Raw genomic sequence first — 22,368 nt, 5'->3', positions numbered from 1 at the left:
CAACCAACCAATCGATCAATCTACCAATCAATAGATCGATCAATCAACCAATCGATCGATCAACCAATCGATCAATCAATCAACCAATCAATTATAAAAAACTCTGTTGATGGATTACGGTTGCAAAATTCACGTAACTTTCCCACAGTTTTACAGAAAACCCCAGTTGGAGAATTCAGGATTCCCTGCTAAGGCAGGCCTATTCCGTCAGGATTCCCTGCTAAGGCAGGCCTATTCCGTCAGGATTCCCTGCTAAGGCAGGCCCATTCCGTCAGGATTCCCTGCTAAGGCAGGCCCATTCCGTCAGGATTCCCTGCTAAGGCAGGCCCATTCCGTCAGGATTCCAGAAATCTTCCAAACGGGATTTCTGAAAATCGTATAAATTTGGGGAAAGTTAATTTTGCGACTGTAGTTAATGGTTAAACAACTGGTTCCAGATGATTTAACACCAATGAGAGGAAAGATACACAGGGGGAATAGAGACGGATGGGGAGAGAAAAGACACACAGGGGGAATAGAGACAGATGGGGAGAGGAAAGACACACAGGGGGAACAGAGACGGATGGGGAGAGAAAAGACACACAGGGGCAATAGAGACGGATGGGGAGAGGAAAGACACACAGGGGGAATAGAGACGGATGGGGAGAGGAAAGACACACAGGGGGAATAGAGACGGATGAGGAGAGAAAAGACACACAGGGGGAATAGAGACGGATGGGAGAGGAAAGACACACAGGGGGAACAGAGACGGATGGGGAGAGAAAAGACACACAGGGGGAATAGAGACAGATGGGGAGAGGAAAGATACACAGGGGGAACAGAGACGGATGGGGAGAGGAAAGACACACAGGGGGAATAGAGACAGATGGGGAGAGGAAAGACACACAGGGGGAATAGAGACGGATGAGGAGAGAAAAGACACACAGGGGAAATAGAGACGGATGGGGAGAGGAAAGACACACAGGGGGAATAGAGACGGATGAGGAGAGAAAAGACACACAGGGGGAATAGAGACGGATGGGGAGAGAAAAGACACACAGGGGGAATAGAGACGGATGGGGAGAGGAAAGACACACAGGGGGAATAGAGACGGATGAGGAGAGAAAAGACACACAGGGGGAATAGAGACGGATGGGGAGAGGAAAGACACACAGGGGGAATAGAGACTGATGGGGAGAGAAAAGACACACAGGGGGAACAGAGACGGATGGGGAGAGAAAAGACACACAGGGGGAATAGAGACGAATGGGGAGAGAAAAGACACACAGGGGGAATAGAGACGGATGGGGAGAGAAAAGACACACAGGGGGATTAGAGACGGATGGGGAGAGGAAAGATACAGAGAAAATGGATCACGTATTTAAACAGAACATGAGAGGGAGACCAGCTTGTGATGACCAAGAGATAAGAGACAGGGAGGAGCCTTCATCATCATTTCGGGTGTAGGTATCATGAGGTGATCATCATCATCATCACTATCATCATTACCATCATCACCATCACAATTATCACCATCATCATCATCATCATCACCATCATCATCATCATCATCATCACCATCATCACCATAATCACTATCATCATCTTCATCATCATTATCATCACCATCATCATCAATTTAACAATAGCCAGCAAAATCCATCACCATTATAATGGTCTTTATCAATGATTATGATAATTAATATCATGACTGCAACAACTGTCTTCTTCTTCTTCCTCCTCCTCCTCCTCCTCCTCTTCTTCCTCCAGATCACCACCGCCCTAGTCACAGACTCGTCACCCGTTGCATCTGTCCCTCATCGTCCTCGCTGGCGGGCTCTGTGTAAACCAACTCCCCATTAGCCGTGAGGGGTGTGAGGGGTGGGGGCTGGTAGAAAGTCTGCATGTGATTAGGCCTGGGGCCCAGAGGGGGTCGTCCCAGGCTGTAGGGGACTTCCAAAGGGGGTCGGTGGGGTCGAGGGGTGGGGCTAACCTCTGGTTGACCTTCAGGGCTGCTGTCAGGATAGGACGACAGGAGTAGGGGCGGAGATTCACGGGTGTAGAATCGTGGTGGCGGGGGTGAGTTTCGGGTGTAGAGCTGGGGAGAGTCGCTTCGAGTGTAGATGTTCGGGGGAGAATTTCGGGTGTAGACATTTGGGAGGGGGTCGTTTCGGGTGTATATACTTGGTGGTGAATTTCGGGTGTAAATATTTGGGGGTGAATTTTGGGTGTATGTATCAGGAGGTGAGTTTGTGGTGTAGACATTTGGGGTGTATATATCTAGGGGTGCGTTTCGGTTGTGGGTGAAGATGGGGGAGGGGTTAGAATCCTGGGTGTAGATGGGGGAGGAGTCAGGATCAAGGTCAGGGGTCACGGGGTCATAGCTGTCAGGGTCGTCCGGGTCGCTAAGGTAACGGACGGACTGAGTGCTCCCTTCCTCCATCCTCCTCTCCTTCCCTCTGTTCCACCCCTCCATCCCTCCATCTCTCTGGTCACTGAGGAACTGCTCCTCCTTCTCTCTCTCCATCCCTCTCTCCTTCCACCCCTCCATCCCTCCGTTTCTCTGGTCATAGAGAAGAGAATCCTCTTTCGCTCTCTCCTTCCACCCCTCCACCCCTCTCTCTTTCCACCCCTCCACCCCTCTCTCTTTCCACCCCTCCACCCCTCTCTCTTTCCAACCCTCCACCCCTCTCTCCACCCCTCTCTCTTTCCAACCCTCCACCCCTCTCTCCACCCCTCTCTCTTTCCAACCCTCCACCCCTCTCTCCACCCCTCTCTCTTTCCAACCCTCCACCCCTCTCTCCACCCCTCTCTCCTTCCACCCCTCCACCCCTCCATCCCTGGGGTCATAGAGAAGGGGATCCTCCAGGGCTTTATACAGGGGTTCTGTCTCCAGAGGCGGAGGAGGAGGGGGAGGAGGAAGCGGCCTATCCCGGTAACGGTCCCGCTCCGAACCCCCCGCGCCACCCGGCTCAACACCCCCGCTGCGGTGACGGGATAGCGTTCCCCCTACGCCCTGCTGCTGTTGCCGCGACAACGTGGAATGTGGGCGTGCGGTCTGCATCTGCAGCGACGCCTCCTGGGGGCGTGTCTGTCTGTCCTGGAGGAGGAGTCTACGGGAGAGGGTCCCGCCCCCCAGCTGCAGCTGGCTCCTGTTGCTCTCCTCCTGGCGTGTGTGTGTCGGCACGTCCTGCAGAGGACGAGGTGTGTGTGTCGGCACGTCCTGCAGAGGACGAGGTGTGTGTGTCGGCACGTCCTGCAGCGGACGAGGTGTGTGTGTCGGCACGTCCTGCAGAGGACGAGGTGTATGCGTCCAGCCGTCCTGGTGCGTGTGCGCGTGTGTCGGATCTTGGTCATGTGTGTGCGTCGACACCCGAGCTACCGTCCAACTCTCGTGGGCGGAGGGCTGTGGGCGTGTCAGTCGGTCCAGGGGGCGTGCCAGGCTGCCGTAGCGCTCCGCGGCTGCAGCCGGCCTCAAGTTGCTCTGAACCAGCTCTGAGATGATCATGTTCTCCAGGACCGTCGCGTCCGATAGGTTCCTCCGCATTCCGCTTCCGTGAGGCTCCACCCCCAGACCCACGGCGGCGTGGGGGGTGAGGGGGGCGGGGGAGGCGTCCTCCCCCCCTCCTCCTCCCTCCCTGAGGAGGTCTGTGCTGCCACCCACCCCGGACCGAGGCCCCCCACCACCCCCACCCAGACCCTGCAGGGTGAAGCTGTTGGTGCTGTAGCCTCCGTTCAGACAAACACTGTCCATCTCCTGGCTCTGGGACAGGACGTCACCTTCTGGTGGCCGGGGGGAGGCGGAGGGGGGAGGAGGAGGGGTGGAGGTGGGGGTGACATGGCAGAGAGAGAAGTACACAGTTAGACAACTGCCCTCTGGTGGAGAGAGAGAGAGAAGTACACTTATTGACAATCCAGAGTCCATATATTTAGGCGGATCATATTTTTTTACCTATTTTTTTTATGTATAAAGTTAATTGCCAACTGATAAACCAACACATGTATATATATTACATCTGTAAATACAACAGACCGATACAACCAACACACATTATTATATATATTACATCTGTAAATACAACAGACTGATACAACAGGAGGTAAAGGAGGAGGGCGTACTCTGTATGTCTCTGAAGGTCCCTGTAGGTCAGGACAGGACCGATCAGGACAGGAAAGGACAGGTCAGGACAGGAAAGGACAGGTCAGGACAGGACAGGACCGATCAGGACAGGACAGGACCGATCAGGACAGGAAAGGACAGGTCAGGACAGGAAAGGACAGGTCAGGACAGGACAGGACCGATCAGGACAGGACAGGACCAATCAGGACAGGAAAGGACAGGACAGGACAGGACCGATCAGGACAGGAAAGGACAGGACAGGTCAGGACCGATCAGGACAGGAAAAGAAAGACTGACAGTCAGAGACAGACTGACAAACAACAGACTGACTTTTTAATAACGTCAACATGCAGACTGAACTGAAAATAAGAATAAGGCAGAGAAAAAGAGGAGATGGGAGAGAGAGAGACAGACAGGTAGTGAGATAGAGAGAGAGACAGACAGGTAGTGAGATAGAGAGAGAGACAGACAGGTAGTGAAATAGAGAGAGAGGCAGACAGGTAGTGAGATAGAGAGAGAGACAGACAGGTAGTGAAATAGAGAGAGAGACAGACAGGTAGTGAGATAGAGAGAGAGACAAAGAGAGAGAGAGACAGACAGGTAGTGAGATAGAGAGAGAGACAGACAGGTAGTGAAATAGAGAGAGAGGCAGACAGGTAGTGAAATAGAGAGAGAGACAAAGAGAGAGAGAGACAGACAGGTAGTGAGATAGAGAGAGAGACAGACAGGTAGTGAAATAGAGAGAGAGACAGACAGGTAGTGAAATAGAGAGAGAGACAAAGAGAGAGAGAGACAGACAGAGAGAGACCGTCAGAGAGACAGACAGACAGGTAGTGAGATAGAGAGAGAGACAAAGAGAGAGAGAGACAGAGAGAGAGACCGTCAGAGAGGCAGACAGACAGGTAGTGAGATAGAGAGAGAGACAAAGAGAGAGAGAGACAGAGAGAGAGAGACCGTCAGAGAGACAGACAAACAGACAGGCAGACAGACACACACAGAGAGATGGATAGATAGATAGAGAGATCGATATATATACAGATAGATATACAGATAGATAGAGATAGATATACAGATAGATATACAGATAGATATACAGATAGATAGATGTACCAGTAGAGGTGAAGAGGCCAGGGGAGGGCTGGCTGTAGCCCTGAGCCAGTAGGCTGTCATAAGGAGAGACTCTAGGGTGAGTCTGTAACACTGGGTTAGTCAGGAAATGGTTACCCAGGCCAGCTAGAGAGAGGGAGAGAGAGAGAGAGGGGGAGAGAGAGAGGGGAGGGGGGTAGGGGGAGAGAGGGATAGAGGGAGAGAGAGAGAGGGGGAGAGAGGGAGAGGGGGGGAGAGGGGGGAGAGGAGAGTTAAGGAAAGACTCTAAAAGAAGAGAACACAAAATAGGGGAAGAAAGAGGAGAGAACCAGAGGAAAAGAGGAGGAGGAGGAGAGAAGATAGAAGGAGGAGAGGACTAGATGAGAGGACTAGAGGAGAGGAGTAGAGGAGAGGACTAGAGGAGAGGAGTAGAGGAGAGGAGTAGAGGAGAGGACTAGAGGAGAGGAGTAGAGGAGAGGACTAGAGGAGAGGAGTAGAGGAGAGGACTAGAGGAGAGGACTAGAGGAGAGGAGTAGAGGAGAGGACTAGAGGAGAGGAGGAGAGGAGAGGAGTAGAGGAGAGGAGTAGAGGAGAGGACTAGAGGAGAGGACTAGAGGAGAGGAGTAGAGGAGAGGTGTAGAGGAGAGGAGTAGAGGAGAGGACTAGAGGAGAGGTGTAGAGGAGAGGACTAGAGGAGAGGACTAGAGGAGAGGACTAGAGGAGAGGACTAGAGGAGAGGACTAGAGGAGAGGAGTAGAGGAGAGGACTAGAGGAGAGGACTAGAGGAGAGGACTAGAAGAGAGGAGTAGAGGAGAGGAGTAGAGGAGAGGAGTAGAGGAGAGGACTAGAGGAGAGGACTAGAGGAGAGGAGTAGAGGAGAGGAGTAGAGGAGAGGACTAGAGGAGAGGACTAGAGGAGAGGAGTAGAGGAGAGGACTAGAGGAGAGGACTAGAGGAGAGGAGTAGAGGAGAGGACTAGAAGAGAGGAGTAGAGGAGAGGACTAGAGGAGAGGAGTAGAGGAGAGGACTAGAGGAGAGGAGTAGAGGAGAGGACTAGAGGAGAGGTGTAGAGGAGAGGACTAGAGGAGAGGACTAGAGGAGAGGACTAGAGGAGAGGACTAGAGGAGAGGACTAGAGGAGAGGAGTAGAGGAGAGGACTAGAGGAGAGGACTAGAGGAGAGGACTAGAAGAGAGGAGTAGAGGAGAGGAGTAGAGGAGAGGAGTAGAGGAGAGGACTAGAGGAGAGGACTAGAGGAGAGGAGTAGAGGAGAGGAGTAGAGGAGAGGACTAGAGGAGAGGACTAGAGGAGAGGAGTAGAGGAGAGGACTAGAGGAGAGGACTAGAGGAGAGGAGTAGAGGAGAGGACTAGAGGAGAGGACTAGAGGAGAGGACTAGAGGAGAGGAGTAGAGGAGAGGACTAGAGGAGAGGGCTAGAGGAGAGAACTAGAGGAGAGGACTAGAGGAGAGGACTAGAGGAGAGGACTAGAGGAGAGGAGTAGAGGAGAGGACTAGAGGAGAGGACTAGAGGAGAGGACTAGAGGAGAGGACTAGAGGAGAGGAGTAGAGGAGAGGACTAGAGGAGAGGACTAGAGGAGAGGACTAGAGGAGAGGACTAGAGGAGAGGACTAGAGGAGAGGACTAGAGGAGAGGAGTAGAGGAGAGGACTAGGGGAGAGGACTAGAGGAGAGGACTAGAGGAGAGGAGTAGAGGAGAGGACTAGAGGAGAGGACTAGAGGAGAGGAGTAGAGGAGAGGACTAGAGGAGAGGAGTAGAGGAGAGGAGTAGAGGAGAGGACTAGAGGAGAGGACTAGAGGAGAGGACTAGAGGAGAGGAGTAGAGGAGAGGACTAGAGGAGAGGAGTAGAGGAGAGGAGTAGAGGAGAGGAGTAGAGGAGAGGACTAGAGGAGAGGACTAGAGGAGAGGAGTAGAGGAGAGGACTAGAGGAGAGGACTAGAGGAGAGGAGTAGAGGAGAGGACTAGAGGAGAGGAGTAGAGGAGAGGACTAGAGGAGAGGACTAGAGGAGAGGAGTAGAGGAGAGGAGGATGAGAAGGAGGAGAGGGCTAGGAGAGGAGGATGAGAAGGAGGAGAGGGCTAGGAGAGGAGGATGAGAAGGAGGAGAGGGCTATGAGAGGAGGATGAGAAGGAGGAGAGGGCTAGGAGAGGAGGATGAGAAGGAGGAGAGGGCTAGGAGAGGAGGATGAGAAGGAGGAGAGGGCTAGGAGAGGAGGATGAGAAGGAGGAGAGGGCTAGGAGAGGAGGATGAGAAGGAGGAGAGGACTGACCTCTGTTGAGTGTAGGTGTGGTGTTAACATCAGCAGCTATGAAGGAAGACTCAGTCTGTCTGCGCACTGTATCGTTCCACATCCTCCTAATGCGACTCTGCAACACACACACACGCACACACACGCACACGCACACACACGCACACGCACACACACACACACGGACACACACTTGGTTTACAACACACTCATAGCTTTCATCAGGAAGTCACTGTGTGTTTGTGTACCTTTCTGTTAGCGGGAGTTCTGCATGCCGTTGTGTGTGTGTCTTACGTGTGTGTGTGTGTGTGTGTACCTGTCTGTCAGCAGTAGCTCTGCGTGCTGTTGTGTGTGTGTGTGTGTGTGTGTGTACCTGTCTGTTAGCAGTAGTCCTGCGTGCTGTTGTGTGTGTGTGTGTGTGTACCTGTCTGTTAGCAGTAGTCCTGCGTGCTGTTGTGTGTGTGTGTGTGTGTGTGTGTACCTGTCTGTTAGCAGTAGTCCTGCGTGCTGTTGTGTGTGTGTGTGTGTGTGTACCTGTCTGTTAGCAGTAGCCCTGCGTGCTGTTGTGTGTGTGTGTGTGTGTGTGTGTGTACCTGTCTGTTAGCAGCAGCCCTGCGTGCTGTTGTGTGTGTGTGTGTACCTGTCTGTTAGCAGTAGCCCTGCGTGCTGTTGTGTGTGTGTGTGTGTACGTGTCTGTTAGCAGTAGCCCTGCGTGCTGTTGTGTGTGTGTGTGTGTGTGTACCTGTCTGTTAGCAGTAGCCCTGAGTGCTGTTGTGTGTGTGTGTGTGTGTGTGTGTGTGTACCTGTCTGTTAGCAGTAGCCCTGTGTGCTGTTGTGTGTGTGTGTGTGTGTGTGTGTGTGTGTGTATGTACCTGTCTGTTAGCAGTAGCCCTGCGTGCTGTTGTGTGTGTGTGTGTGTGTACCTGTCTGTTAGCAGTAGCCCTGCGTGCTGTTGTGTGTGTGTGTGTGTGTACCTGTCTGTTAGCAGTAGCCCTGCGTGCTGTTGTGTGTGTGTGTGTGTGTGTGTACGTGTCTGTTAGCAGTAGCCCTGTGTGCTGTTGTGTGTGTGTGTGTGTGTGTGTGTGTGTGTGTGTGTGTGTGTACCTGTCTGTTAGCAGTAGCCCTGCGTGCTGTTGTGTGTGTGTGTGTGTGTGTACCTGTCTGTTAGCAGTAGCCCTGCGTGCTGTTGTGTGTGTGTGTGTGTGTGTGTACCTGTCTGTTAGCAGTAGCCCTACGTGCTGTCGTGTGTGTGTGTGTGTACCTGTCTGTTAGCAGTAGCCCTGCGTGCTGGTGTGTGTGTGTGTGTGTGTGTGTGTGTGTGTGTGTGTGTACCTGTCTGTTAGCAGTAGCCCTGCGTGCCTGGTTGGTACTGCAGTAGCGGTTGTTGGCCCGTAGGGCGGCGCCCTTCACAGAGCCAGGTGAACTGGTGGTGGAGGAACAGTCACAGCACTGGGAGTGACGCACACACTTCCCATAGTCCTTATGGCCCTGGACAAACATGAACACACCGTATATACTGAAACACATAGAAAATATAATACAATACATGATCAGCCTCACCTCTTCCTGGTGAGAGACAGTACTGAGACCCCACCTCTTCCTGGTGAGAGACAGTACTGAGACCCCACCTCTTCCTGGTGAGAGACAGTACTGAGACCCCACCTCTTCCTGGTGAGAGACAGTACTGAGACCCCACCTCTTCCTGGTGAGAGACAGTACTGAGACCCCACCTCTTCCTGGTGAGAGACAGTACTGAGACCCCACCTCTTCCTGGTGAGAGACAGTACTGAGACCCCACCTCTTCCTGGTGAGAGACAGTACTGAGACCCCACCTCTTCCTGGTGAGAGACAGTACTGAGACCCCACCTCTTCCTGGTGAGAGACAGTATTGAGACCCCACCTCTAGTGGGGTCACTCACTCTCCTAGTGAGTGTACAGAACAGTATTGAGAACCCACCTACCTTCCTAGTGAGTGTACAGACAGTATTGAGAACCCACCTATCTTCCTAGTGAGTGTACAGAACAGTATTGAGAACCCACCTACCTTCCTAGTGAGTGTACAGAACAGTATTGAGAACCCACCTACCTTCCTAGTGAGTGTACAGGACAGTATTGAGAACCCACCTACCTTCCTAGTGAGTGTACAGACAGTATTGAGAACCCACCTACCTTCCTAGTGAGTGTACCCACAGTATTGAGACCCCGCCTACCTTCCTAGTGAGTGTACAGAACAGTATTGAGAACCCACCTACCTTCCTAGTGTGTGTACATACAGTATTGAGAACCCACCTACCTTCCTAGTGAGTGTACAGAACAGTATTGAGAACCCACCTACCTTCCTAGTGAGTGTAGAGGCAGTATTGAGACCCCACCTACCTTCCTAGTGAGTGTACAGAACAGTATTGTGATGAGCAGAGCCTGGGCCGTGTTAAGGGAGGAGAAGAGGTAGGAGAGGAGGAGAGAGGGAGATGAGAGGAAGACGAGCCCCAGAGACCAGGTCACCACCAGGAGGAAGAGGAGGGTGAGCGAACCCACAGTCCACGCTCTGTAGAGAGGGAGAAAGAGGAGAGGAAGAGAGGAGAGGGAGATGGGGAGAGGTTTAGAGGCATGGAGGAGAAAGAGGGGGTGGGGGTTAGGGAGGAGAGAGAGAGGGAGGTGGGGGTTAAGGGGGAGAGAGAGAGGTGGAGGTGGGGGTTAGGGAGGAGAGAGAGAGGGAGGTGGGGGTTAGGGAGGAGAGAGAGAGAGTGAGGTGGGGGTTAGGAGGGGAGAGAGAGAGAGAGGGAGGTGGGGGTTAGGGGGGAGAGAGAGAGGGAGGTGGAGGTTAGGGAGGAGAGAGAGAGGGAGGTGGGGGTTAGGGAGGAGAGAGAGAGAGTGAGGTGGGGGTTAGGGAGGAGAGAGAGAGGGAGGTGGGGGTTAGGGGGGAGAGAGAGAGGGAGGTGGGGGTTAGGGAGGAGAGAGAGAGAGGGAGGTGGGGGTTAGGGAGGAGAGAGAGAGGGAGGGGTTAGGGGGGAGAGAGAGGGAGGGTAGGGGTTAGGGAGGAGAGAGAGAGGGAGGTGGGGGTTAGGGAGGAGAAAGAGAGGGAGGGGTTAGGGGGAGAGAGAGAGAGAGGTAGGGGTTAGGGAGGAGAGAGAGGGAGAGGCAGGTGGGGGTTAGGGAGGAGAGAGAGGGAGAGGGAGGTGGGGGTTAGGGAGGAGAGAGAGGGAGAGGGGGTGGGGGTTAGGGAGGAGAGAGAGAGGTGGGGGTTTGGGAGGAGAGAGAGAGGGAGGGGTTAGGGGGGAGAGAGCGAGGGAGGGATTAGGGAGGAGAGAGAGAGAGGGAGGTGGGGGTTAGGGAGAAGAGAGAGAGGGAGGGGTTAGGGGGGAGAGAGAGAGGGAGAGGTTAGGGGGAGAGAGCGAGGGAGGGGTTAGGGAGGAGAGAGAGAGAGGGAGGGGTTAGGGGGGGAGAGAGAGGGAGGGGTTAGGGGGGAGAGAGAGAGGGAGGGGTTAGGGGGGAGAGAGCGAGGGAGGGGTTAGGGGGGAGAGAGAGAGGGAGGGGTTAGGGGGGAGAGAGCGAGGGAGGGGTTAGGGAGGAGAGAAAGAGAGGGAGGTGGGGGTTGGGGGGGGGAGAGAGAGAGGGAGGTGGGGGTTAGGGGGGAGAGAGAGAGGGAGGGGGGGTTAGGGAACACAGAGAGAGAGAGAGGTGGGGGTTAGGGGGAGAGAGAGAGAGGGAGGTGGGGGTTAGGGAGGAGAGAGGGAGAGGGAGGGAGGTGGGGGTTAGGGAGGAGAGAGAGAGGGAGGTGGGGGTTAGTGGGGAGAGAGAGAGGGAGGTGGGGGTTAGGGGGAGAGAGAGAGGGAGGTGGGGGTTAGGGGGAGAGAGAGAGAGGGAGGTGGGGGTTAGGGAGGAGAGAGAGAGCGAGGGAGGGGTTAGGGAGGAGAGAGGGAGGGGTTAGGGGGGAAGCAGAAGGAGAAGATATTATGTCATGTTATTTTGACATAACTTTTTAAGCCTCACATCTTCTACTTTTCACTATTTGAGTCCTCTGTTACTTCTTCCTGTTTCTACCCCTTCCCATTAGCCTCTGTGTCCCTCCCTGCCCAAAACAAACAACCAATCATGCCTGTCACATATGTGCCAGGGGGCGGGGCTCACCTGAGGTTGTCGTGACGACTGGAGTCGGGTTTGAGGGCGGAGGAGCTGTGCACCATCTTGTGAAGAGTCATCACCAAGACAACCAGGTTCAGCTGGTGGTCACAGGGTCAGAGGTCAGAGGTGAGAGGTCAAACTCATGTGTATGTGTGTGCTCACATGTGAGAGTGTGTGTGTTTGTCTCACCATTATAATGACAGATACAGGACCCAGGAAACTCCAGATGAAGTAGTTGTCCATCTGCAGCCAACACCTACACACACACACACACACACACACACACACACACACACACACACACACACACACACACACACACACACACACAATACAGCATAGTAAGTATAAGTTTTGACATACACACACAATACAGCAGAGATTTCAAATCAATTCTCACACACACATCCTCCCCCCCACCACACACACTCTCTGCCACTTACACGGTCCGGGTGCCGTAGCCCCTGTAGTCGATGGCGGCGGAGACGGCCACGACCACCCCTGGCAGGAAGTAGCCGCAGAGATAGAAGTACTTCCTCCTAGAGGTCCGTCCTTCAAAGAGCTCCCCCTGCAGTAAGTAGAGTTCCACTGCCTCCAGGCATAACCAACAGAACACAGAGAGCAGGGAGAAATGGAGCAGACCGGCAAAGACTGGACACGCTACCTAGAGAGGGGAGGAGAGGGGGAGGAGAGGGGGAGGAGAGGAGAGGGGAGGAGAGGGGGAGGAGAGGGGGGGAGGAGAGGAGAGAAGAGGAGAGGAGAGGGGGAGGACAGAGGGCGGAGAGGGGGAGGAGAGGTGGAGAGGAAGAGGAAGAGAGAGGGAGGAGGGTGGGAGACTTGGAGAGAGGGAGGAGGGGGGGAAGGAGGAGAGAGGGAGGATAGAGGGAGAGGTGGAGAGGGGGAGGAGAGGGGGAGGAGAGGGAGGAGGAGAGGGAGGAGGGGGTAAAGGAGGAGAGAGGGAGGATAGAGGGAGAGGTGGAGAGGGGGAGGAGAGGGGGAGGAGAGGGAGGAGGGGGGAAAGGAGGAGAGAGGGAGAGGTGGAGAGGGGGAGGAGAGGGGGAGGAGAGGGAGGAGGGGGTAAAGGAGGAGAGAGGGAGGATAGAGGGAGAGGTGGAGAGGGGGAGGAGAGGGGGAGGAGAGGGAGGAGGGGGGAAAGGAGGAGAGAGGGAGAGGTGGAGAGGGGGAGGAGAGGGGGAGGAGAGGAAGGAGGGAGGAGGGGGGAAAGGAGGATAGAGGGAGGATAGAGGGAGAGGTGGAGAGGGGGAGGAGAGGTGGAGGAGAGGGAGGAGGGAGGAAAGGAGGAGAGAGGGAGGATAGAGGGAGAGGTGGAGAGGGGGAGGAGAGGGAGGAGGGAGGGAGGATAGAGGGAGAGGTGGAGAGGGGGAGGAGAGGGGGAGGAGAGGGAGGAGGGAGGAAAGGAGGATAGAGGGAGGATAGAGGGAGAGGTGGAGAGGGGGAGGAGAGGGGACGAGAGGGGGAGGAGAGGGAGGAGGGAGGGAGGATAGAGGGAGAGGTGGAGAGGGGGAGGAGAGGGGGAGGAGAGGGAGGAGGGAGGAAAGGAGGATAGAGGGAGGATAGAGGGAGAGGTGGAGAGGGGGAGGAGAGGGGGAGGAGAGGGAGGAGGGAGGAAAGGAGGAGAGAGGGAGGATAGAGGGAGAGGTGGAGAGGGGGAGGAGAGGGGGAGGAGAGGGAGGAGAGAGGAAAGGAGGAGAGAGGGAGGATAGAGGGAGAGGTGGAGAGGGGGAGGAGAGGGAGAGGTGGAGAGGGAGGAGGAGAGGGAGGAGGAGAGGGAGGAGGAGAGGGGGAGGAGAGGGGGAGGATAGAGGGAGAGGGTGGAGAGGGAATTCAATTAAATTCAAAATATTTTATTGGCATGACAGAAATCCCTCCATTCATACTGCTGAAGTAACGACACATGAAGAAACACTGAGGAACATTTCAGTTACAGACTGGACCAACAAGAACTAAAAGCTCTGAACTGAGTCTTGTCCTCTCATAAGAACTAAAAGCTCTGTACTGAGTCTTGTCCTCTCATAAGAACTAAAGCTCTGTACTGAGTCTTGTCCTCTCATAAGAACTAAAAGCTCTGTACTGAGTATTGTCCTCTCATAAGAACTAAAAGCTCTGTACTGAGTCTTGTCCTCTCATAAGAACTAAAAGCTCTGTACTGAGTCTTGTCCTCTCATAAGAACTAAAAGCTCTGTACTGAGTCTTGTCCTCTCATAAGAACTAAAAGCTCTGTACTGAGTCTTGTTCTCTCATAAGAACTAAAAGCTCTGTACTGAGTCTTGTCCTCTCATAAGAACTAAAGCTCTGTACTGAGTCTTGTCCTCTCATAAGAACTAAAAGCTCTGTACTGAGTCTTGTCCTCTCATAAGAACTAAAAGCTCTGTACTGAGTCTTGTCCTCTCATAAGAACTAAAAGCTCTGTACTGAGTCTTGTCCTCTCATTAGAACTAAAAGCTCTGTACTGAGTCTTGTCCTCTCATTAGAACTAAAAGCTCTGTACTGAGTCTTGTCCTCTCATAAGAACTAAAGCTCTGTACTGAGTCTTGTCCTCTCATAAGAACTAAAGCTCTGTACTGAGTCTTGTCCTCTCATAAGAACTAAAAGCTCTGTACTAAGTCTTGTCCTCTCATAAGAACTAAAAGCTCTGTACTGAGTCTTGTCCTCTCATAAGAACTAAAAGCTCTGTACTGAGTCTTGTCCTCTCATTAGAACTAAAAGCTATATACTGAGTCTTGTCCTCTCATAAGAACTAAAAGCTCTGTACTGAGTCTTGTCCTCTCATAACAACTAAAAGCTCTGTACTGAGTCTTGTTCACTCATAAGAACTAAAGCTCTGTACTGAGTCTTGTCCTCTCATAAGAACTAAAAGCTCTGTACTAAGTCTTGTCCTCTCATAAGAACTAAAAGCTCTGTACTGAGTATTGTCCTCTCATAAGAACTAAAAGCTCTGTACTGAGTCTTGTCCTCTCATTAGAACTAAAAGCTCTATACTGAGTCTTGTCCTCTCATAAGAACTAAAGCTCTGTACTGAGTCTTGTCCTCTCATAAGAACTAAAGCTCTGTACTGAGTCTTGTCCTCTCATAAGAACTAAAGCTCTGAACTGAGTATTTTTAAGTCATAAGAACTAAAAGCTCTGTACTGAGTCTTGTCCTCTCATAAGAACTAAAGCTCTGTACTGAGTCTTGTCCTCTCATAAGAACTAAAGCTCTGAACTGAGTCTTTTTAACTCATAAGAACTAAAATCTCTGTACTGAGTCTTGTCCTCTCATAAGAACTAAAAGCTCTGTACTGAGTCTTGTCCTCTCATAAGAACTAAAAGCTCTGTACTGAGTCTTGTCCTCTCATAAGAACTAAAAGCTCTGTACTGAGTCTTTTTAACTCATAAGAACTAAAGCTCTGAACTGAGTATTGTCCTCTCATAAGAACTAAAAGCTCTATACTGAGTCTTTTTAACTCATAAGAACTAAAGCTCTGAACTGAGTCTTGTCCTCTCATAAGAACTAAAGCTCTGAACTGAGTCTTTTTAACTCATAAGAACTAAAAGCTCTGTACTGAGTCTTGTCCTCTCATAAGAACTAAAGCTCTGAACTGAGTCTTTTTAACTCATAAGAACTAAAAGATCTGTACTGAGTCTTGTCCTCTCATAAGAACTAAAAGCTCTGTACTGAGTCTTTTTAACTCATAAGAACTAAAGCTCTGAACTGAGTATTGTCCTCTCATAAGAACTAAAAGCTCTATACTGAGTCTTTTTAACTCATAAGAACTAAAGCTCTGAACTGAGTCTTGTCCTCTCATAAGAACTAAAGCTCTGTACTGAGTCTTGTCCTCTCATAAGAACTAAAGCTCTGAACTGAGTCTTTTTAACTCATAAGAACTAAAAGCTCTGTACTGAGTCTTGTCCTCTCATAAGAACTAAAGCTCTGAACTGAGTCTTTTTAACTCATAAGAACTAAAATCTCTGTACTGAGTCTTGTCCTCTCATAAGAACTAAAAGCTCTGTACTGAGTCTTGTCCTCTCATAAGAACTAAAAGCTCTGTACTGTCTTGTCCTCTCATAAGAACTAAAAGCTCTGTACTGAGTCTTTTTAACTCATAAGAACTAAAGCTCTGAACTGAGTATTGTCCTCTCATAAGAACTAAAAGCTCTATACTGAGTCTTTTTAACTCATAAGAACTAAAGCTCTGAACTGAGTCTTGTCCTCTCATAAGAACTAAAGCTCTGAACTGAGTCTTTTTAACTCATAAGAACTAAAAGCTCTGTACTGAGTCTTGTCCTCTCATAAGAACTAAAGCTCTGAACTGAGTCTTTTTAACTCATAAGAACTAAAAGCTCTGTACTGAGTCTTGTCCTCTCATAAGAACTAAAAGCTCTGTACTGAGTCTTTTTAACTCATAAGAACTAAAGCTCTGAACTGAGTATTGTCCTCTCATAAGAACTAAAAGCTCTATACTGAGTCTTTTTAACTCATAAGAACTAAAGCTCTGAACTGAGTCTTGTCCTCTCATAAGAACTAAAGCTCTGTACTGAGTCTTGTCCTCTCATAAGAACTAAAGCTCTGAACTGAGTCTTTTTAACTCATAAGAACTAAAAGCTCTGTACTGAGTCTTGTCCTCTCATAAGAACTAAAGCTCTGTACTGAGTCTTGTCCTCTCATAAGAACTAAAGCTCTGAACTGAGTCTTTTTAACTCATAAGAACTAAAATCTCTGTACTGAGTCTTGTCCTCTCATAAGAACTAAAAGCTCTGTACTGAGTCTTGTCCTCTCATAAGAACTAAAAGCTCTGTACTGAGTCTTGTCCTCTCATAAGAACTAAAAGCTCTGTACTGAGTCTTGTCCTCTCATAAGAACTAAAAGCTCTGTACTGAGTCTTGTCCTCTCATAAGAACTAAAGCTCTGTACTGAGTCTTGTCCTCTCATAAGAACTAAAGCTCTGTACTGAGTCTTGTCCTCTCATAAGAACTAAAAGCTCTGTACTGAGTCTTGTCCTCTCATAAGAACTAAAAGCTCTGTACTGAGTCTTTTTAACTCATAAGAACTAAAGCTCTGAACTGAGTATTGTCCTCTCATAAGAACTAAAAGCTCTATACTGAGTCTTTTTAACTCATAAGAACTAAAAGCTCTGTACTGAGTCTTGTCCTCTCATAAGAACTAAAGCTCTGTACTGAGTCTTGTCCTCTCATAAGAACTAAAGCTCTGAACTGAGTCTTTTTAACTCATAAGAACTAAAATCTCTGTACTGAGTCTTGTCCTCTCATAAGAACTAAAAGCTCTGTACTGAGTCTTGTCCTCTCATAAGAACTAAAAGCTCTGTACTGAGTCTTGTCCTCTCATAAGAACTAAAAGCTCTGTACTGAGTCTTGTCCTCTCATAAGAACTAAAAGCTCTGTACTGAGTCTTGTCCTCTAATAAGAACTAAAGCTCTGTACTGAGTCTTGTCCTCTCATAAGAACTAAAGCTCTGTACTGAGTCTTGTCCTCTCATAAGAACTAAAAGCTCTGTACTGAGTCTTGTCCTCTCATAAGAACTAAAAGCTCTGTACTGAGTCTTGTCCTCTCATAAGAACTAAAAGCTCTGTACTGAGTCTTGTCCCCTCATAAGAACTAAAAGCTCTGTACTGAGTCTTTTTAACTCATAAGAACTAAAGCTCTGAACTGAGTATTGTCCTCTCATAAGAACTAAAAGCTCTATACTGAGTCTTTTTAACTCATAAGAACTAAAAGCTCTGTACTGAGTCTTGTCCTCTCATAAGAACTAAAGCTCTGTACTGAGTCTTGTTCTCTCATAAGAACTAAAAGCTCTGTACTGAGTCTTGTCCTCTCATAAGAACTAAAGCTCTGTACTGAGTCTTGTCCTCTCATAAGAACTAAAAGCTCTGTACTGAGTCTTGTCCTCTCATAAGAACTAAAAGCTCTGTACTGAGTCTTGTCCTCTCATAAGAACTAAAAGCTCTGTACTGAGTCTTGTTCACTCATAAGAACTAAAAGCTCTGTACTGAGTCTTGTCCTCTCATAAGAACTAAAGCTCTGTACTGAGTCTTGTCCTCTCATAAGAACTAAAGCTCTGTACTGAGTCTTGTTCTCTCATAAGAACTAAAAGCTCTGTACTGAGTCTTGTCCTCTCATAAGAACTAAAGCTCTGTACTGAGTCTTGTCATCTCATAAGAACTAAAGCTCTGTACTGAGTCTTGTCCTCTCATAAGAACTAAAGCTCTGAACTGAGTCTTTTTAACTCATAAGAACTAAAAGCTCTGTACTGAGTCTTGTCCTCTCATAAGAACTAAAGCTCTGTACTGAGTCTTGTCCTCTCATAAGAACTAAAGCTCTGAACTGAGTCTTTTTAACTCATAAGAACTAAAAGCTCTGTACTGAGTCTTGTCCTCTCATAAGAACTAAAGCTCTGTACTGAGTCTTGTCCTCTCATAAGAACTAAAGCTCTGAACTGAGTCTTTTTAACTCATAAGAACTAAAAGCTCTGTACTGAGTCTTGTCCTCTCATAAGAACTAAAAGCTCTGTACTGAGTCTTGTCCTCTCATAAGAACTAAAAGCTCTGTACTGAGTCTTGTCCTCTCATAAGAACTAAAAGCTCTGTACTGAGTCTTGTCCTCTCATAAGAACTAAAAGCTCTGTACTGAGTCTTGTCCTCTCATAAGAACTAAAGCTCTGTACTGAGTCTTGTCCTCTCATAAGAACTAAAGCTCTGTACTGAGTCTTGTCCTCTCATAAGAACTAAAAGCTCTATACTGAGTCTTTTTAACTCATAAGAACTAAAAGCTCTGTACTGAGTCTTGTCCTCTCATAAGAACTAAAGCTCTGTACTGAGTCTTGTTCTCTCATAAGAACTAAAAGCTCTGTACTGAGTCTTGTCCTCTCATAAGAACTAAAGCTCTGTACTGAGTCTTGTCCTCTCATAAGAACTAAAGCTCTGAACTGAGTCTTTTTAACTCATAAGAACTAAAAGCTCTGTACTGAGTCTTGTCCTCTCATAAGAACTAAAAGCTCTGTACTGAGTCTTGTTCTCTCATAAGAACTAAAAGCTCTGTACTGAGTCTTGTCCTCTCATAAGAACTAAAGCTCTGTACTGAGTCTTGTCATCTCATAAGAACTAAAGCTCTGTACTGAGTCTTGTCCTCTCATAAGAACTAAAGCTCTGAACTGAGTCTTTTTAACTCATAAGAACTAAAAGCTCTGTACTGAGTCTTGTCCTCTCATAAGAACTAAAGCACTGTACTGAGTCTTGTCCTCTCATAAGAACTAAAGCTCTAAACTGAGTCTTTTTAACTCATAAGAACTAAAAGCTCTTTACTGAGTCTTGTCCTCTCATAAGAACTAAAAGCTCTGTACTGAGTCTTGTCCTCTCATAAGAACTAAAAGCTCTGTACTGAGTCTTGTCCTCTCATAAGAACTAAAAGCTCTGTACTGAGTCTTGTCCTCTCATAAGAACTAAAAGCTCTGTACTGAGTCTTGTCCTCTCATAAGAACTAAAAGCTCTGTACTGAGTCTTTTTAACTCATAAGAACTAAAGCTCTGAACTGAGTCTTGTCCTCTCATAAGAACTAAAAGCTCTATACTGAGTCTTTTTAACTCATAAGAACTAAAAGCTCGGTACTGAGTCTTGTCCTCTCATAAGAACTAAAGCTCTGTACTGAGTCTTGTTCTCTCATAAGAACTAAAAGCTCTGTACTGAGTCTTGTCCTCTCATAAGAACTAAAGCTCTGAACTGAGTCTTTTTAACTCATAAAAACTAAAAGCTCTGTACTGAGTCTTGTCCTCTCATAAGAACTAAAGCTCTGTACTGAGTCTTGTCCTCTCATAAGAACTAAAGCTCTGAACTGAGTCTTTTTAACTCATAAGAACTAAAAGCTCTGTACTGAGTCTTGTCCTCTCATAAGAACTAAAGCTCTGTACTGAGTCTTGTCCTCTCATAAGAACTAAAGCTCTGAACTGAGTCTTTTTAACTCATGAGAACTAAAAGCTCTGTACTGAGTCTTGTCCTCTCATAAGAACTAAAAGCTCTGTACTGAGTCTTGTCCTCTCATAAGAACTAAAAGCTCTGTACTGAGTCTTGTCCTCTCATAAGAACTAAAAGCTCTGTACTGAGTCTTGTCCTCTCATAAGAACTAAAAGCTCTGTACTGAGTCTTGTCCTCTCATAAGAACTAAAGCTCTGTACTGAGTCTTGTCCTCTCATAAGAACTAAAGCTCTGTACTGAGTCTTGTCCTCTAATAAGAACTAAAAGCTCTATACTGAGTCTTTTTAACTCATAAGAACTAAAAGCTCTGTACTGAGTCTTGTCCTCTCATAAGAACTAAAGCTCTGTACTGAGTCTTGTTCTCTCATAAGAACTAAAAGCTCAGTACTGAGTCTTGTCCTCTCATAAGAACTAAAGCTCTGTACTGAGTCTTGTCCTCTCATAAGAACTAAAGCTCTGAACTGAGTCTTTTTAACTCATAAGAACTAAAAGCTCTGTACTGAGTCTTGTCCTCTCATAAGAACTAAAAGCTCTGTACTGAGTCTTGTTCTCTCATAAGAACTAAAAGCTCTGTACTGAGTCTTGTCCTCTCATAAGAACTAAAGCTCTGTACTGAGTCTTGTCATCTCATAAGAACTAAAGCTCTGTACTGAGTCTTGTCCTCTCATAAGAACTAAAGCTCTGAACTGAGTCTTTTTAACTCATAAGAACTAAAAGCTCTGTACTGAGTCTTGTCCTCTCATAAGAACTAAAGCACTGTACTGAGTCTTGTCCTCTCATAAGAACTAAAGCTCTAAACTGAGTCTTTTTAACTCATAAGAACTAAAAGCTCTTTACTGAGTCTTGTCCTCTCATAAGAACTAAAAGCTCTGTACTGAGTCTTGTCCTCTCATAAGAACTAAAAGCTCTGTACTGAGTCTTGTCCTCTCATAAGAACTAAAAGCTCTGTACTGAGTCTTGTCCTCTCATAAGAACTAAAAGCTCTGTACTGAGTCTTGTCCTCTCATAAGAACTAAAAGCTCTGTACTGAGTCTTGTCCTCTCATAAGAACTAAAAGCTCTGTACTGAGTCTTGTCCTCTCATAAGAACTAAAAGCTCTGTACTGAGTCTTTTTAACTCATAAGAACTAAAGCTCTGAACTGAGTCTTGTCCTCTCATAAGAACTAAAAGCTCTATACTGAGTCTTTTTAACTCATAAGAACTAAAAGCTCTGTACTGAGTCTTGTCCTCTCATAAGAACTAAAGCTCTGTACTGAGTCTTGTTCTCTCATAAGAACTAAAAGCTCTGTACTGAGTCTTGTCCTCTCATAAGAACTAAAGCTCTGAATTGAGTCTTTTTAACTCATAAGAACTAAAAGCTCTGTACTGAGTCTTGTCCTCTCATAAGAACTAAAGCTCTGTACTGAGTCTTGTCCTCTCATAAGAACTAAAGCTCTGAACTGAGTCTTTTTAACTCATAAGAACTAAAAGCTCTGTACTGAGTCTTGTCCTCTCATAAGAACTAAAGCTCTGTACTGAGTCTTGTCCTCTCATAAGAACTAAAGCTCTGAACTGAGTCTTTTTAACTCATAAGAACTAAAAGCTCTGTACTGAGTCTTGTCCTCTCATAAGAACTAAAAGCTCTGTACTGAGTCTTGTCCTCTCATAAGAACTAAAAGCTCTGTACTGAGTCTTGTCCTCTCATAAGAACTAAAAGCTCTGTACTGAGTCTTGTCCTCTCATAAGAACTAAAAGCTCTGTACTGAGTCTTGTCCTCTCATAAGAACTAAAGCTCTGTACTGAGTCTTTTTAACTCATAAGAACTAAAAGCTCTTTACTGAGTCTTGTCCTCTCATAAGAACTAAAAGCTCTGTACTGAGTCTTGTCCTCTCATAAGAACTAAAAGCTCTGTACTGAGTCTTGTCCTCTCATAAGAACTAAAAGCTCTGTACTGAGTCTTGTCCTCTCATAAGAACTAAAAGCTCTGTACTGAGTCTTGTCCTCTCATAAGAACTAAAAGCTCTGTACTGAGTCTTGTCCTCTCATAAGAACTAAAAGCTCTGTACTGAGTCTTGTCCTCTCATAAGAACTAAAAGCTCTGTACTGAGTCTTTTTAACTCATAAGAACTAAAGCTCTGAACTGAGTCTTGTCCTCTCATAAGAACTAAAAGCTCTATACTGAGTCTTTTTAACTCATAAGAACTAAAAGCTCTGTACTGAGTCTTGTCCTCTCATAAGAACTAAAGCTCTGTACTGAGTCTTGTTCTCTCATAAGAACTAAAAGCTCTGTACTGAGTCTTGTCCTCTCATGAGAACTAAAGCTCTGAACTGAGTCTTTTTAACTCATAAGAACTAAAAGCTCTGTACTGAGTCTTGTCCTCTCATAAGAACTAAAGCTCTGTACTGAGTCTTGTCCTCTCATAAGAACTAAAGCTCTGAACTGAGTCTTTTTAACTCATAAGAACTAAAAGCTCTGTACTGAGTCTTGTCCTCTCATAAGAACTAAAGCTCTGTACTGAGTCTTGTCCTCTCATAAGAACTAAAGCTCTGAACTGAGTCTTGTCCTCTCATAAGAACTAAAGCTCTGTACTGAGTCTTGTCATCTCATAAGAACTAAAGCTCTGTACTGAGTCTTGTCCTCTCATAAGAACTAAAGCTCTGAACTGAGTCTTTTTAACTCATAAGAACTAAAAGCTCTGTACTGAGTCTTGTCCTCTCATAAGAACTAAAGCACTGTACTGAGTCTTGTCCTCTCATAAGAACTAAAGCTCTAAACTGAGTCTTTTTAACTCATAAGAACTAAAAGCTCTTTACTGAGTCTTGTCCTCTCATAAGAACTA

At 47.8% G+C, this 22,368-nt stretch overlaps 2 protein-coding genes across 2 annotated transcripts in view; both read right to left on the bottom strand.

Annotated features, from left to right (window-relative positions):
• Positions 1 to 1,765: 1,765 nt before the first annotated feature.
• Positions 1,766 to 9,028, bottom strand: LOC110513836 (adhesion G protein-coupled receptor L1-like). Its single transcript, XM_036948304.1, has 6 exons — positions 8,779 to 9,028; positions 7,468 to 7,564; positions 5,210 to 5,332; positions 4,099 to 4,119; positions 2,760 to 3,762; positions 1,766 to 2,090 (listed from the first exon to the last, which is right to left on the bottom strand). The coding sequence occupies exons 1-6, from the start codon at positions 8,992 to 8,994 to the stop codon at positions 1,766 to 1,768; spliced, it is 1,785 nt and encodes a 594-aa protein (XP_036804199.1). The 5' UTR covers positions 8,995 to 9,028.
• Positions 9,029 to 9,643: 615 nt separating this feature from the next.
• LOC118940259 (adhesion G protein-coupled receptor L1-like) overlaps positions 9,644 to 22,368 on the bottom strand; it is a 99,842-nt gene continuing 87,117 nt past the window's right edge. The window contains exons 19-22 of the mRNA XM_036948896.1: positions 12,012 to 12,232; positions 11,758 to 11,824; positions 11,575 to 11,666; positions 9,644 to 9,991 (exon numbers count right to left, since the gene is read on the bottom strand). Coding sequence (XP_036804791.1) covers positions 9,778 to 9,991; positions 11,575 to 11,666; positions 11,758 to 11,824; positions 12,012 to 12,232 — 594 coding nt within the window. The 3' untranslated portion in view covers positions 9,644 to 9,777. The remainder of the gene's footprint in view (positions 9,992 to 11,574; positions 11,667 to 11,757; positions 11,825 to 12,011; positions 12,233 to 22,368) is intronic.

The sequence above is a fragment of the Oncorhynchus mykiss genome, chromosome 17 (genome assembly GCF_013265735.2).
Source record: "Oncorhynchus mykiss isolate Arlee chromosome 17, USDA_OmykA_1.1, whole genome shotgun sequence".
Taxonomy (NCBI): Eukaryota; Metazoa; Chordata; class Actinopteri; order Salmoniformes; family Salmonidae; genus Oncorhynchus; species Oncorhynchus mykiss.
The sequence above is the reverse complement of the archived record's forward strand: the minus strand, read 5'-3'. Positions and strand labels throughout refer to the sequence as shown.